Here is a 17,233-nt window from a genome sequence, read left to right on the forward strand (position 1 = left end):
TGCCAAAATGGGACAGACTTATGATCCCTCTAGCTAGAATTCTGTCTCTAATGGGGGCAGCTATTAGTATGTTATAGTTTATAGCTATTTTGTCAACTTTAAAGACTAAGGACATCCTCAAATATCTTTATTTTTCTGAACCACCCATTATAAATCTGTCATCCTTGAGTTTGTCCTTTTTGAAGTTATTTGTATTTTCAGCCTGTCTCATTTTTAAAGGTATAACCACCTACTTTGTAAACTGAAACTTCCTTTTATTTGTCCTAAATTGCCTTTCAGTCTTCAAGGATTTCCCCTTAATTCTGGCACTCTCAGAATGTGGGCTTCTCCAGATTTACCCTTTCTATTTCTACCATGTCTTCTGAAGCTTTGATCATACCGACACTTCCCAGTCTGTCTTTTCATATCTTTTTAGTCTGTCTTCAACTAGAAACTTCCTCATCTCCTTACTCATTTGAGATGGGCTTTCTTAGACACTCTCGAGCTTCCCTATGCCTCAGAAGTATAATAATGAGATGATTATATACTACTTCCAGTGTAGATGCATCATAGGTTTGTGTTGTTTCTAATCCCCTTCTAAGGTGATATTCTGGTTAGGATTTTTGACTGTGGCAGCACAATGACTCAATGTTTTCAGAAAATAGTCCAGGAAGACTCACAGGCCCTTTGCTGGGTTGAAAAAGACAGCCCAGAATCCTAGATGGTTGTATTTATTTACCCCCCTTACATTTGCCCATCCTGAAAGATTGCTCGCCACTTTTCTGCCCAGGTAACTTTCAGCTGGTATGTTTTGATTCATGATAGGGAGATGCTGTTGCATATGGATGTTGATAGATGTTGTTACATATGGAAACAGGAGGAAAGGGAATAAGGACTTAGTTCAGGAAGGTTCAACTATCATTCTGCCGTCTTGACCCTAAAATACTCTTAAGGAAAGGGCACATCTCATAAGAGTCTGTCAAGGCCCTAACTTTTACTAAACTTGTGACTCCTTCAAGATTCCATGGGATTTTCAAATGCCCCATTACTACCTCAACAGCTAGTCTAGTGGAGGCAAACTGCCAAGATGGGGAAAAAAGTCCTCTGCAAGGAACAAAGATCAGCAGCATGCCACAATTGTAGTTTTCAGTTGTACTTTTTAATTGGTATCTCACAACCCCTTGATATCATCCCTTTTTATCTCTTCCTTTATTCTAGTTTCCAATGAAGATGTGGCCCTTAACTTCTACAGGTACCTTTGATCCCAGCCCCTCCCATCTTCTCCAGCAAACTGCCACCACAATAATCCCCTCTCTCTCCCTAATCTTCAATCCCTCCCAATCTACTGGTTTCGTCCCCATTGTCTATAAACATACCCAAGCCTTCCCCATCCTTTAAAAAAATCTTAATAGTTTCTACCATCCCATTTTTTCAAATTATTCTCCCATATTTCTCCTCCCTTTCTCAGCCAAACTCCTAGAGAAAAAGCTGCCTATGCTTGTTACCTCCACTTTCTCTATACTCAACTGTTTGCAATATGGCTTCATCATTCAACTGAAACTACTTTGTCTAAAGTTACCAATGATCTCTTAATTGCCAAAAATTATGGCCTTTCCCCCAACCTCATTCTTTTTGACATCTCTGTAGCATTGGATGCTATGGACTATTTCTTCTTGTGCATATTCTCTCCCCATCTGCATTTTTGTGACAATGTCCTCTCCTTGTTCTCCTCCTACCTGTCTGACCACTCCTCAGTTTCCTTTGCTAGATCTTCATCCATGTCTCATCCACTAAATGCAAGTATCCCCCAAGGCTCTGTCCTGGGCCCTCTCCTCTTTTCTCTTTATATTATCTTATTGATCTTATCAACTTCAGTGGGCTCAATCACTCTCTGCAGAAAATTTATAGATCTACATGGTGAATTCTAGTTATTCCTGAGCTCTGAACCCATACATACCAAATGCTGATTGGATAGTTCAAACTGAACGCCTCATAGGCATCTCCAACTCAACAGGTCTAAAACAGGACTCATTACCTTTTCCCCCAAACCCACTAGTTTCCAAAATTTCACTAATTCTGTCAAAGGCACCACCCATCCTTCCAGTCACTCCAGGTTCCCAATCTTGGGAATCTCATTTTCATCCAATCTCATCCTCAACTCTTTACTCTCCTTCATCCTAGATATCCAGTCAACCGTCAAGTCTTTTAAACATCTTTCTCATACACCCCCCTTCCTCCATTTGCAAAATCACCATCTTAGTTCAGGACCTCATTACCTTTCACCTGGACTATTGCAATAGCTTCCTAATTGGTTTCCCTGCCTCAAGTGTCTCCCTACTCCAATCTATCTTTCGTACAGCTGCAAAGTGATTCTTCTAAATCACAAGTCATGCCATGTCACTGCCCTGCTCAGAAAGTTCCAGTGCCTCCAATATCCCCTAAGATCAAATACAGACCCCTTTGTTTGGAATTTAAAGCCTGACACAACCTGGCCCCAAACTACTTTTCCAGTCTTATCACACGTTACTTTCTTCATGCACACTACAGTTCAGACAAACTGGCCTTCTCAATGTTCCTCATACATGGCATTTCATTTCTTCTACTGGTGTCTTTAAGCTTGACTGGTATTTCCCCTGCCCGGAATAAATTCCTTCTTCACCTCTGCCTTTTAGAATGACTATTTTCCTCTCAGACTCAGTTCATGTATCACTTTCTACATGAAGCCTTTCTTGATCTCTCTAGCTGCTAGTGCCTTCTTCCAGAAATTTTCCTATTTCTCTTTTGTACAACCTATCTATATATGTATATATGCCTCCTCTGGTAGATCAAGGACAGAGTGTTTCACTATCATTTTTGCATCCCCCACAGTGCTTGGCACATAGTAGGTGTTCAATAAATGCTTACTCATTAATCTCCTTTCCTCCTATGAAGACAGGAAGGTTCTGGGTTATTACCCACTTATTTGGCACCAATATCCAGTTCTTTGGCGAGTTGCTTTGCTTTTAATATTCCTTTCTAGGATTCCTATCATCTCACCTATCCTGAAGTTCTGCCTTCTCTTTATTCCCTCTGGCCTTCAGGAGGTTAAGTTCTTGGCTTCTTTCATGTATTTCCTTCTCCAATTCCTGGGTTCTGGCTACTAGTTGTAGATGGGCCCGCTCATTGCCAGGTAGCCTCCCTGACCCCTGAGGCTCCTGGGACTGTAATTCTAAGCTCAGGTGCAGGCAGCTGGTCAGCAGGGAACCTGAAATCTTCATATGTTCAGCCTTTAGCTCAGCCAAGTCCCTGAAGAAACACAAGAGTCTGAGAGGGACTGGCAAAGGGTATGATGAAATGAAGCCCACCAAACCCTGAGGATCCTGCCTCTGGAGGGAATCATCTGGATTAATTTGTCACTATTCCCTAATATATCCCCTCTGCTCTGGTCAGACAATTCTCCTCATTTTCTTGCTGCTACACATAGCCCATATACATTCTTATGTCATGCTATTCCTCCATCTCAAATACTCTCCTTTTTCACTTTCTCATTCATTTTTGTGCCTTCAAACCCCATCCAAACGGAGATTAGAAAAGAGGAGGAGAATGTGCTTATTCCTTATTCCCACTTAAAGTTTCGGGTCCTCCCACACCATTCTCCTCACTGACCTGTCAGTGGCTGTCTTCATTTCCATGAAGTGGCGTCGGAAGGTCACCACCTCCCGCCATAGGCTGAGAAGGCGGCCATGTTCCCCTTTCACGTAGCCCTTGAAGAACTGAATGTTTGGAGACTAAGGTCATCTCAAAAGTCAGAGGTCACCACTGTCAGTCCAGGAGGCATGGAACCTGTTTCAACTCGCTGCCCTCTACCTCATCATCCATACTAGTGGTGTCAGAAAACTTCCAGTCCCAGCTGGGCCCCCCCCCTTAGGTAGGCATAAGCCACCTCTGCAGGAATGGAGTCACTTAGTATTATGCCATTTATCTGTGAGACTTTCTAGTCATGAATAAGTCATCCCAGCAGAGAACTGAGCTGAAGCTCCAAGGAGCCAGAGCTACTACTGAAGGTTCTGAGCACTGGCAACCCAGTCCCCTGACAAGACCCAAAATTAACCCTTTCTAGCACTGTCTCTGGACCATGAATCCTACTGTGAGCAAATGAAACTCCTTGTCCTTAAATGACTAGACTGCCTGGGTTTCCTGCATGCCCTACCTCCCTCTCCATTTGCCAGTCACTCTGTCGCCTTGCCAGCTCATCCTGAGCATGACTCCAGTCTACTGTTAACTTTCCCACATCTTCTTGAAGGGCCTTGTTCACCACATCAGCTTTCTCCAGGTGCTGCTGAAGCTGTGTGTTCACTTTCACCAAACTCTCAGACCTGATTTGGGGTAGGGATAAAAATAGAAAATATAAGTGTGGTCTAATTCCCTAACTTCTGAATGTAGAGTACAATGGCAAATACTAGCCCTGTCCCTTGTCAGGAATCCAAGATGTGGCAGCTAAACACAGGGGTGTCTGGCCTATTGAAAATGACCTTAACCACTTGGCTACCTAATCCCCACACTAAAGAACTTGGGGTCGTCACCTCTGGTGTTCTTCATCCAGACGGATCAGCAGCTGCTCCAGTCTGGGCTCTTCAGCACTTTCCCACCTCTTTGGGATAGGTCCCTTAACCAGACAAAACAAAGAAACCTTATTTACCTCTAGTCAGATTATCATTACTCAGACCAAAGCCTCCATACGCCTTTCCCTGATTCTCTTCCCCATATATGCCAGTCTCCTTTTGTAAATCACAATCTTAACTGTAGCATCCTTATTGCCCGGAAGGAATCAGGGACCGCTCTTCCCTTTAGCAAAGTTCACTCTGAAGATGTTTTTCCATAGAAAATACTAGAACATCTGAATATCCCTCACAGATCCCATGAAAGCCAAGTCTCATACATGTGGCAGGTACCTTAAGGCACAAACATGTTACCCAGCCCTCATCCTTAGTATGTGCAGTTTGGGACGAGGACTCGAGTACACATGCATACACACACACACACACACACACACACACACACACACACACGTGCGCATGTGTGCAAATATGTGCAGAGAGAGCTCAGCCAGCACTGGCAACTGCAGGAGGACAAATTCATTCCTTCTCTCCTGTTTCACAGGTTTCAACTTGGCAGGAAGGCAACCTCCATGGGCAACAGTTGCCAGAAGTCCTGAGGCTGGAAGTAACTGATGTGGAGGGCCTGTGTCTCATGAAGGGACCTATGTGATTGTGCTCTAAGAGATAAGGGGAGGAGGGACCGATGCTGATCTTCTCATCACTCAGACAGAAAATAGGGGCCCCACAGCAATGGAGACCAGCAGCCTCTTAGCAGCAAAGCAGTGAGCATATTCAGCCTAGGTATGGCCTCACCAAATTTCATGTAACATTGATTCATTGAATGCCCAGAGGAAACATAGCATGGGTGCTCAGAGCTCATGTTCACTTACCCCTATGTTCTCCAGCTGCTGCTCTAGCTCCTGACACCAGTTCCGGTACTGCAGTACCTAGAAAAAGAGTCCCAGGCCACACTCAATGGACATTGCTGATACTAATTGTGGCTGCCCAGCAAACCTGCAGAGGAGTGTGTAAGCTCTCATTATTGGAGCAGATACAGACAATACTAGGTTAGAGCATCTGCCTACCTAGATCCTTAAGAGAAACTGTTTACATTTGTGAACAGAGCAGAATTCTCATTTTGCACATGGAAGGAACATAAGCTAACATTTCCAAAGACTTTCCTCATCTCACTAAACAATTCTACTTGAAGGTGCTAAGCCACTACCCTGAAAACCTGAGAGGGGTTTCTTCTCAGACATCTCTCTTCCTTCTCACTTGTCCCCCAACCCTCCACAGAATAGTAGCTACTTCACCTTGGCTTGCAGCTTTCTCACAAGTACTGCCTGCCTCAGCTGGGCCTCCTGGGAGATCTTCAGCTTTCGCCAGGAAGCAGCCTGGTTCTCCGCCATCTGCTGCTGCAGTGCCAGGATCTGCTTCTCCAGTGCTATCTGTGGAGGCTGGGGCTTCATGTCGTGCCCGTGGTCTCTTGCCTCCATTTGAGGACCAGACACCAGGCCACTGAGTCTTGTCTTTCTGCAGCAGGAAGCACATGTCTATTCTGCTTACTCTTTGGCAGGTTTTATCACCATGAGTGCATTGCTTAGATTTCTTCTTGGGCTGTGGGACAGGAGCACAGGAAGAAGGTAGTCAAACCTGCCCAGACTCTTGGCAAAGTTCAAAAGAGAGTGGAAAACAAGTAGGGCAGTTTACTCTCCTTGAAAAGTAGTTATGCCAAAGGAGGGACATGTAAGGCCAACTGTAGGCTATGGGCTTCAATCTCATCAGTGACTCAGACAGGGGCCCAACAGAGAAGGCAACCAAATTTTAAGAACCCTGGAATGGGAGCCAAGAAACCTGGGGTGTAGTTCTGGCTTTGCCACAGCTTGATGTGTGAACATGTCAACCCTCTCTTAAGTTTCCTCCTTATGGTGAGAGACTTTCCTTACATGAATATTAAGGTCTCTTTCTGCAGCTCAGAAACTCACTAGCTTTGAGACCACATAACCTCTCTCTCGGTTTCCTCATCTATGAAATGTTAATAATACCATCCCTCCCTCCCTAACAACTCAATTGGGAAGAAATTGTCTTGTAAATCTTAAATGTAGTACTATAGAAATGAGTTATGACAATGATGATGATGATTCTAGAAACAGGAAAGGTACTATGAATTCTGCAACCACATAAGTGATCTAAGAGGGGCAATGAATGGAAGTTACAGGCAAAGTGTGAAGATGACAGGATAGGGGAGATTGGGCATATTTGTAAAATCAGGAAAGCAGCTAGAAGACAGGCTAAAAAGAGATTGATTAAAAAAAGAGAAAAGGGAGGCAGCTAGGTGATGCAGTGGATAGAGAACTGGCCCTGGAGGCAGGAGGACCTGAGTTCAAATCCAGCCTCAGACCAAACACTTAACACTTACTAGCTAGTGACCCTGGGCAAGTCACTTAACCCCCATTGCCTTAAAACAGAGAGAGAGAGAGAGAGAGAGAGAGAGAGAGAGAGAGAGAGAGAGAGAGAGAGAGAGAGACAGAGAGAGACAGAGAGAGACAGAGAGAGACAGAGAGAGAGAGAAAAGGAATAAATTGAAAGGATAAGCTCCTGGAGGAGACAGAAGGGGACGGAGTCAAAGGCACATATAAAGGGTGTTGCCTTAGTAAGAAGATCACCTCTTTCTCTGATACTAGAGCAAAGAGGGAAAGAATAGGGTATGGTACTGAAGGGTTTTGAGGTGTGGAATCCTAGAGAAGAGGGAGCTAAGAACAAATATCAATTTATCCTTATTTTCTTTCCTTCTGGCCATAGAAGTTTTCTTCATTCTCCATTAAGGATAATCACTTCGTGTACAGTCTTTTTTGATCCCAATTCTTCCCATTTCTTCCAGTACCTTGCTCCAGCAGTCATCCTCTTTCTTTCATGTATTTTCAATCTCTCCCTTTCCATTTGCCTGCAAATATACTCAGTTCCCCCAAAATAAAAAAAACCTTTCCCTTGATCCTTCTAGCTAACTCATTCAGCTCCCAATCCATCTCTCTTCTCACCTTCACTGCTACATTTGAAATGGTTGCCAACGTTTCATATCTGCTCAACAACTTGCAATATGACTTCTGTACCCTACCTTAGTAGGTAGGATACATATCTTTAGTAATTACATTGCCTTTAGTAATTCTACTAAAACTGCTCTAGTCACCAATGACTTAATTGCCAAATTCCACTCCTTTTGACCTTTACAATTTTTGACACTGTTTCCTACTTATCCCTCCTGAAAGTTCCTCCTTTAGTTTCAGAGACACCTAGTTCTCCTTTTGTCTATCTGCTTCTTTTCTTTCCTTCATTCCTATCTTCTAGGTTCTCTAATGTAGATGTTCCCCAAGGGTCTATCCTTAACCCTCTTATCTCTTTCTTGCTCTCTCTCGGCAATCCTATTAATTCTTAAAGCCTCAATTCCCACTTTAAGCCACAGGATTCACTCATATGTCCTAACAATAAGTTAATAAGCACCTACTATGTGCCAGGCACTGTGCTAAGCAATGGGGATACAAAGAAAGGCAAAAGATAGTCCATGTTCTCAAGAAGCTCACGATCTAATGGAAGAAACAACATACAAATAACTATGGACAAACATCTATATACAGGATAAATAGGAAATAATCAACAGAGGGAAGGCACTCAAATTAAATTAAGAGGGATAGGAGAGGTTTCCTGTAGAATGTGTAATTTTAGTGGGGGCATGGAAGGAAAGCTAGGAGGCAGAGATGGGGAAGGAGAGTTCCAGGCATGGAGGACAGTCCTAGAAAATGCCCCAGATGTCCTGTTTGATGAACAGCAAAGTGGCTAGTGTCACTGGATTGAAGAGCAGGGGTGTATGTGTGTGTGTGTGTGGGGAAGTGTTATGCTATGAAGGAATTTGAATGGATTTTGTATTTGATCCTAGAGATGATAGGAAGCCACTGGAGTTGATCTAGCAGTGGGAAGAAATGGTCAGATCTGTGCTTTAGGAAAATCACTTTGGCAGCTGAACAAGGGATGGACTGGAGTGGGGAGAACCTTGTGTCAGACAGACCAACTAGCAGGCTGTGGCAATAATCCAGGTGGGAAGAGATAAAGGCCTCTACCAGTTTGGTAGCAATGGCAGAGGAAAGAAGGGGCAAGTGTGAGAGATGTTACAAAAGTGAAATCAACAGACCTCAGCAACAGATTGGTTAGTGGCAGAGGGTGAGGAAGGGGTTAAAGATAGAGGAGAGTCAAACATGACATCAAGGTTGTGGGCCTAGGATGATGGTGGTGTCCTTGACAGTAACAGGGAAGTTTGGAAGGGAAGAGGATTTTGGGGGAAAGATAATGGGTTCTGTTTTGGACATGTTGTGTTTAAGATGTCTACAGGGCAGCTAGTTTCGGATAGCTGATAAGCAGTTGGAGATGCAAGACTAGAGGTCAGCAGAGATGTGCAGAGAGGTTAGGGCTAGATAAGTAAATATGAGAATCATCAGCATAAAGATAATGGAATCCCTGAAAACTGAAGAGATCAACAAGTAAAGTAGTATGCAGGGAGAAGAGAAGAGAGCTCAAGTCAAAGCCCAGGGGACACCGACAGTTAGCAAACACCCAAGCTGAATGAAGATCTAGCAAAGGAGCAAAGGAGACTGAGAAGCAATTCACATAATTAGGGAGAGAACTAGGAGAGAGCAGTACCCTGAAAACTTAGAGAGAAGAGATTATCAAGAAGAAGAGGGTGATATATAGTCAAAGGCTCCAGGAAGGTCAGGAAGAATGTAGATTGAGAAAAGGCCACTGGATTTGGTAATTAAGAGACCATTACTCACTCTGGAGAGAGCAATTTTGGTTGAATGAAGTTGGAAGTTTGATTGTAGAGAGAATTAAGAGAGCAAAAGGAAGAGTGGAAGTGTCTATTGTAAATAGCCTACTCAAGGAATTTAGCTACAAAGGGCAGAAGAGATATGGGATGACATTAATCAGAGATGGACAGATTAAGTGAAGGTTTTGTCAGGACAGGGGAGACATGGGCATGTTTGTAGGCATTAGGGAAGTATACAAGACAGGGAGAGATTAAAGATAAATGAGAGAGTGGGGATGACAGAAGGAGCAATATGCTGGAGGAGAGAGGATAGAATAGGATCATTAGTGAAGGAAGAGGGAAAAAGTTATCAAACCTGCTCAGACTCTTGGCAAAATCCAAGACAGAGAGGAAAATAAGGAGGGCAGCTAGGTGGTACAGTGGATAGAGCACCGGCCCTGGAGTCAGGACGAATTGAGTTCAAATCCAGCTTCAGACTAAACACTTGACACTTACTAGCTGTGTGACCTTGGGCAAGTCACTTAACCCCAATTGCCTCACAAAGAAAGAAAGAAAAAGAAAGAAAATAAATACTACCTAAATGGGGCAGTTCACTCTCATAGGAGGTCTGACTTTTCTTCTGAGCTCCAAAAAATCTCCAAGTGGATATCCTACCAGTGCCTCAATATGTACAAGGCTCAGCTCTTCCTCTCATCTTTTCACCTATTCTATTCCTCCTAAGAACATTACTGATTCTGTCTGTGGCACCACCATTTACCCTGTTGATAACTTCGAGATTATCTTTAATTCTTCATCCTCCCTCATTCATTTCTCACATTCAGGTACAAAGTCATGTTGATTCTACCTTCTAACATCTCTTACACCAGTACTTTCCTTCTCTATTCCACTGCCACTAACTGGTACCAGCCCTCATTATCAGTTTATGGCAAGAACCTCCTAACAGATCTTTTTTGCCTCACTCATTTATTTACTAACCACTTAATGTCTGCAAAGCACTGAGCTCTGCAAAAGTTTTGACATGGTCTATACCCTCAACTAATCAGATAAGGAAAGTAACAAAAAAACCTAAAACAAGTGATTTGACCTAAATTATCTCTAACGCCAATTCTAAATGCTGTGATTCTGTACTATATATTATGTAAGTGTACAAGAGAGGGGGAAAGTCATTACAGATGGAGATGGATCTGGGAAAATCTCACAAAAACACTGGTATCTGAATCAGCCTTTGAGGAATGGGTAGCAATTCATTACGTAGACTCTAGAAATAATGAATAACCTGAGCAAAGGTAAGGAAACAAGTATGGGGTGTGCTGGGGAGGGTAATATAGTAATGAGGGGAATAACGTAAGTCTGGAAAGTTGGGGTGCTACCAGATTGTACAGTGCCTTGAATATCAGGTAAAGAGTCTGAATGGATGTTGAGACTACTGTAATGGTCTAAGCAGCTGGAAAGAGTCTGTGTTTTTCTCACAGAGCTCTAGGATTTAAGTAATAACTATTACCATCCCCATTTTACAAAGAAGGAAGCTGAGGCTTAAAGGGATTAAATGATTTGCCTTTGGTCACAGAGCCAGTGAGTGCTAGAGACAGGAACAGAAACAGGTCTCCTGACTCCCAAGTCATGTTCTTTCCCTTTAGTATTCCTAGCCCCACCTCTCAAGTAAGTGTCTACAGTATGACTTTTCCTACAATGGGTGCTCAGGCATATGGTGGACAATAACTTGTCAGCTAATTTTACCAAAAAGCACAGAACTGGTACTGTGAGACCATGCAGCTCAACATCAGTATGTGAACTAAGGAAAATAAGGCCTATGCCGGAGGAAGAAGTTGGTGTAATGGACAGGACTCTGGATTTGGGGTCAGGAAATCATGATAGCTAGCATTTATATTGCACTTTAAGGTTCATTAAGTGCCTTACAGATATTATTTTATCCTCACAACAACCCTGGGATGTTGTTTTTTTTATTATCTCTATTCTTACCGAGGAGAGTTTAAATTGACTTGAGGCAGACTCTGAACTCAGGTCTTCCTGACTCCAGGCCCAGCGCTCTCTTTTGCACCACTTAGGTTCTATGCCCAGCTGTGCATCCCGGGGTGAGTCAGTTCACGTCTCCGGGCCTGAGTTCCCTCCCTCCGTAAAACACGGGGAATGGAGGCAGATGCCCACCACAGTCCTCAGCAGCTCGAAATCCATGACCCTGGACCTTGGCGGCCTCACGGCGGAGCGGGCACCGTCTACACCGCCCCTCGCTGTCCCTGCGATTCTTCAGGGATTTTAAAGGCGCCCTGGACCTAGGGATGGCCCGAAGCCGCCGCCTGCCTACCCGGCTGCCCCACACGCGGACCGGACCGTTAAACACTGCCCCGCCCCGCCCTGCCCTACCTCAGCCCGCGCCCGTGCCCGCTCCCGGCAGCCTCCGCGGCGGAGTCCACGCGCTGGCGTCCTCCTGCAGGGAAGGCCCCGCTCACCTTGGGGCCACGGGGGTAGGGGCCCATCCGGGGTGGGCCGGGGCTGGGATTGGACCAGGCCCCGCCCCCTCCTCCCCATCTCTTTCCCGCCCTTTCGCCTCTTAGAGGCTCAGCTGGAGGAACTCGGATCCTTAACCTCTGACCTCCTGCCCCCCCTCGCCCCAGCTGACCCGCCTGACTGCGCAGGCTCAGCGTGAATGGCTGCCATGTTGGAATTTGTCTACGATCGGTTTCCTAGGTCGTAGAGTGAGAGCTGGAAATTGGAAGGCACCTTGGAGACAGATCTTCTGGTGTATCCCTGTCATTTTTACAGATGAGGATGCTGAGACCCAAGAAGACAATTAGTTCGAGTGAGGGAAGATATCAGGGGAACAGCTGTGGAAAACCAAAGGACAAGTCGGGCAGGTCCCACAGTCCGGCGTAGGCTACTGCGCTTGCGCCTCGCTGCCGACTCCTCCCCTCTCCCCGCCCTTTTAAGGCTATGGGCTCTGAGCCCTGGACTGTCGTGCTTGGTTGTCTGCTGCTGCTTCTGCGTTCAGCTCCTTTTGCGGGTCGGGCCCAGTGGGTTTTCGTATCATCTACCCCCCAAGCGAGTCTCTAACGCTGGAGATGTTCACACAGCCCCCTCTTTTTCGGGAGGGTCTCTGCGCCCTGGGGTCGACTTCCTCGCCCAGCCTTCTGGAGTGCAGAGAGCTCTGAAATTGGGGATGGGACTTTCCTGGGGCTGGTACATACTCAGACAAGCCAGGTCCTGTCTCTGAGATACTGAGCTTCAGTACCTTTATATGTTATGTCGTATTTTTCTTTATTTTGTTAAATGTTTCCCAGTTTTATTTTAAATCTTTTTAAAAATTTTTAAGGTTCAAATTCTCTCTGGGCCAGGCCCTCCCCTACCTGTTGAGAAGGCAAGCCATATAATACCAGTTATACATATGGAGTCCTACAAAATATTTGCAGGTTAGCCAAGTTTAAAAAAAAAAAGCGAGGAAAAGAAAGTGAAAAAAGTTTGCTTCAACCTGCATGTATAGTTTATCAGTTTTCCTCCTAGAGGTGAATAGCATTTTTCATTCTGAATCCTTTAGAAATTTTTGCCAGTATCTTCCTCTGTAAAATGAGAACAAGAATCCCTGCCCCACAGGTGATTCCACAAACATTCAGTATCAGTGGGTCTGTGCTAACAGAGTCCTTAGCTGGCCCAAGCGTGGTGGTGTAGAGGTGATCCTTCCTGAGCCTAAAGTCTTGCTGGTTCTAATAATACAGTGGAAAAATTTCAAGTTACTGCCACCCAGGATGTCTAGAAAATCTTACCAACAGTCTTGCTGTCCTAGAGGTTTCAGTTCTTTCATCTCCAAAACATATGCCATCCACACACATACATTCCCACAGACATTGTTTCTCCTTTGCTAGCCCAATATTTTAGAAAGGCTGTGCTTCACTCCATTCCCTTTTCTCCAGCTATCTTATTGACAGCCTAGGTATTATGTCTTTTCCATAATCCCACTCCAACTTCCTGTTCTAGTTAAATCAGTTCATAACAAGTGCTGAATTTGTTTTACCATTCATTCAAATTGTAGCCTAGCAACTGTGTCTGAATTGATCAGCAGAAGGTTTGCCATCACCTTTGCTCATAGCAGCTCACAAAGGTTGTCATATGGCGTGGAAAGGTTACTTACTATCTGCACTGTTGGAAGAAGTGTGTATATAGAGGAAAAATGTGATCTCTGACATATACTGTGTTAAGAAATAAGATGAAACAATCTTACAGAAGCCTTATAGAAGGAGAAAAAGACTTCTTGGCTGATTGCCTAGCAGAATGATGGTGCTATCAGTGGAGAAAGGACAAGTGTAGGGAAAACAGTGATTTCAGTTGGCACCACTTTGAATTTGAGGTGTGGTAGGGCCTCAGGTGGAGATGTGGAACTCAGATTCAGGAAAGAGATAAGGCCAAGGTACAGAGATTTGAAGTGTCTGCATAGAGATAATAAGTGAACCCATGGGAATTTTTGATAATTCTTTAAGAGGAGAACAGGACCTAGGATAGAGCCTTAGAGGACACCTACATTCAAGACTATTTTTTGAAATGTATTTCCCACTGCTCTCAAAACTTAATTTTCCATTCTATTCAGACTGGTTCCACTTTTTCCCAACACCAGACCTTTGTAGAAATTGTTACTTGACATCTAAAATATCATAGAATCCCAGGAAAGACCTCAGAAGTTATCTGGACCAATCATGAACTGGAATCTCTTCTGTAACAATGGTGTCAAGCTTAAGTAGACAGGACCACTAATCTGTACGTAAGGATCCCTATAGGCCACATATTGACTTAGTTTTAAAATGTAATACAATTTTTATTTATTTTGTTGAATATTTCCCAATTACCTTTTAATTTAGTTCAGTCTGCATTCATATGTGGTATGAGGGTAAAATGTTTGACACCTCGGCCCCATAATATTTCTGAACAGTGGTTATTTGTCTTTCTCCATTTTGTGAATTCCTTTTGGGACCTCCATTTTGGGCAAAGGCCCGCAATGATTGTGCTTCATTCTCCTCTTGGCTGTTCTTCTGACTCTCCTAAATTTTGACGCCATGCCCCTGACTCATTTTATACTTATACTCTCATACCTATTTTATACTTCTGAAGTTATTTAAGTCAGACTGTAAGACTTTAAATTTATTCCTATTGTTTCATTTTATTATATTTAGACAAATGTTCTAGTCTAGTCCAGCAAGATTTTTTTGGCCCTTCCAGCTTTGTATCATCTGCAAATTTGACAAGCATACCATTTCTGCCTTTCTCTATATCAGTGTAGACAAATGTTCTAGTCCAGCCCAGTAAGATCTTTTTGGATACTGACTCTATCCCTTCCAGCTTTGTATCATCTGCAAATTTGACAAGCATACCATTTCTGCCTTTGTCTGTATCAGTACTAAAGATGTTATACAGCATGAGGCCATAAACAAGTCCTTGTTGCACGCCACTGGAGACTTCTGTCTAAAGTGAAGCCAACTCATTCATGACCATTTTTTAGGTCTAGTCATTCAGTCATTGCTAACCTGACCTAACTATTATCCCTATCCATATGTAGGGCATGAGAGATTGTTGAATGCTTTGCTGAAGTCCTAAACTATGTCTGTGGCATTCCCCTGACAGTCTTTGTTGTTCGGTCATTTTTTAGTTGTTTGACTCTTTGTGACCCAATTTGGAATTTTCTTGGCAAAGATACTGCAGTGATTTGCCATTTCCTTCTCCAGCTCATTTGATAGATAGGAAACTGAGGCAAACAAGATAAAGTGATTTGCCCAGGATCACACAACTACTAAGTATCTGAGGCCAGGTTTGGACTCAAGAAAAGCAGTCTTCTGACTTCAGGCTCAACACTTTATCCACTGTTCCACCTAGCTGTCCCTGACAGTCTAGCAGTCCTGTAAGAAAACTCAGATTAATCTGGCATGACTTGTCCTTGAAATCACAAAATGGCAGAGCTCGCAGGAACTTTAGAGATTATTGAGTTCTCCCCCTGTTTTACAGGGAAAAAAAATATTGAAAGTCCAGTTGATGAAGAATAGCCAGGTGAGTCCTAGTATCCAAGTCTCAGCTTCACTCCCACCTTCTTTAAGAAGCCTTTCCCAGGCATATATCTTGTTTGTACATAGTTTTCATGTTGTCTCCCCATTAGACTGTGAGTTTCTTGAGAGCAGAAACTGTTTTGCTTATTTTTGTATCTCTAGCACTTAGCACAGTGCCTGGCACATAGTAGGCATTTAATTAATGCTTATTATTGTCACTATTATTGTTGTAATAGTCTAGATGAAAGATAATTAGGGACCAAAGTTGGGTAGTGGCTGTGGGAGTGAAGAGAAATGGATGTATATGAAGGCTGTTATGAAGGTAAAAATGACAAGATGTGGCAATAGATTGCATATATGGGGTGAGTGAGAATGAGGTTTCTACCAAGACCTTGGGGCCTGAGGGCCTGGGAGGATGAGGACACTAGATAGTAATAGGAAAGTTCATCAGATGAGAGGGCTTGGGTGAAAACATAATGAGTTCTGTTTTGGACATGTTGCATTATCCAGTTTGATGTATCCAAAAGACAGGTGATAATATGAGCTGGGGATCAGAAAGGAGACTAGGACTGGACGTGCAGATTTCAGAATCATCTGCTTTGGTAGTTGAGCCCATGGGAACTGATGAGATCACCAAGTGAAATAGTATTGAAGGAAAAAAGATGGCCCAGGATGAAGCTTTGGGAGACATGGACAGTTAAGAGTCCAAAGAGACTAAGAAAGGAGTGATCAGAGAGGTAGGAAGGGAACCAGGAGAAATTAGTATGATGAAAACCTAAAGAGGAAAGAGTATTCGGGAGAAGAGGGTATTTGAAGGAAGCAGATAGGTTGAGAAGGGTGAGGACTGAGAAAAAAAAAACATTTCAAAATTTAGAAATCACTGGTAAATTTGGAGAGAGCAGTTTCAGTTGGGTGAGGGAGACATGGGTCCGTTTGTACGCAAGGTAAGAGCCAGTAGATAGGGGCAGGAAAGGAGAGATATAAGAACGGTATAGAATAAGGAAGAGAAAATAAGAAGGAGATCTCATTGAATGCCTATGATTTTTTCAATAAAATATGAGCCAAGTTCTTTAGCGAAGAGGGTAGGGGAGGGAGGTGCTATGGAAGGCTTGAGGAGGGATGAAAAGGTTTGGGATAGCCACTGTGGTGAGTGGGATAATGAATCACTTAGGGCTAAGGTACAAAAAGGCATGTCTTGCTGCAGCAACATCCTAGTTGAAATCATGTAACAAATTCATAGTCAGTGCAGTCAGTGAGGTTTTGTGATTTTCTCTAGCTCAAATCAGCAGCAAGTGAGTAGTATCAAAGGAAGCAGATGCTAGGAGTAATCTGGGGTTGGTGGTTGGCTAGGTATTACTGGAGACAAGACAAGGGGGAAATGGCTTATGTACAGGGGATAATAGAGAACTAGACTGATTTACCATAGAGTTGGGATATGAGTTCTGTTATTATTTTGTCAACTTCTACAAAGAAACCCTGTGGTGGTTTTTGGTATTGCACTACAAATGTAAATTAATTTAGTTCATTGTCGTTTTTTAATATTGGCACAACTCAGATATGAGCAATATGGCATTTAAAAAGGTTCAAGAGACTTAATTTCTGTATAATTTAATAATTTGATTAATAATGTCAACATTTTGAGCAGGTAGACCCCCTTTTGTCTAGATTGCCCTATGTGGGGTAGTCTTGCATAAAACATAAATTTCTTTGTCCAAGAGTGAGTAATCAGGGTCCCACCCTCATTAGAATAAGCCTACCTCTCAACCAATCCCAGTGGATTGCCACCCTTAGGAACATCCACTCTTTTTTTTGGCTAGGCAGTGGAG

At 43.4% G+C, this 17,233-nt stretch overlaps 1 protein-coding gene across 1 annotated transcript in view; it reads right to left on the reverse strand.

The window, feature by feature from the left end:
• The window catches only part of CEP250 (centrosomal protein 250), a 47,145-nt gene extending 35,199 nt beyond the window's left edge, over window positions 1-11,946 (reverse strand). The window contains 7 exon segments of the mRNA XM_078150258.1: window positions 3,016-3,264; window positions 3,625-3,731; window positions 4,169-4,334; window positions 4,542-4,624; window positions 5,447-5,503; window positions 5,870-6,173; window positions 11,752-11,946. Coding sequence (XP_078006384.1) covers window positions 3,016-3,264; window positions 3,625-3,731; window positions 4,169-4,334; window positions 4,542-4,624; window positions 5,447-5,503; window positions 5,870-6,052 — 845 coding nt within the window. The 5' untranslated portion in view covers window positions 6,053-6,173; window positions 11,752-11,946.
• Window positions 11,947-17,233: the final 5,287 nt, after the last annotated feature.

Source organism: Phascolarctos cinereus, unplaced genomic scaffold, assembly GCF_003287225.1.
Source record: "Phascolarctos cinereus isolate Bilbo 61053 unplaced genomic scaffold, phaCin_HiC Scaffold_2;HRSCAF=192, whole genome shotgun sequence".
Classification (NCBI taxonomy): Eukaryota; Metazoa; Chordata; class Mammalia; order Diprotodontia; family Phascolarctidae; genus Phascolarctos; species Phascolarctos cinereus.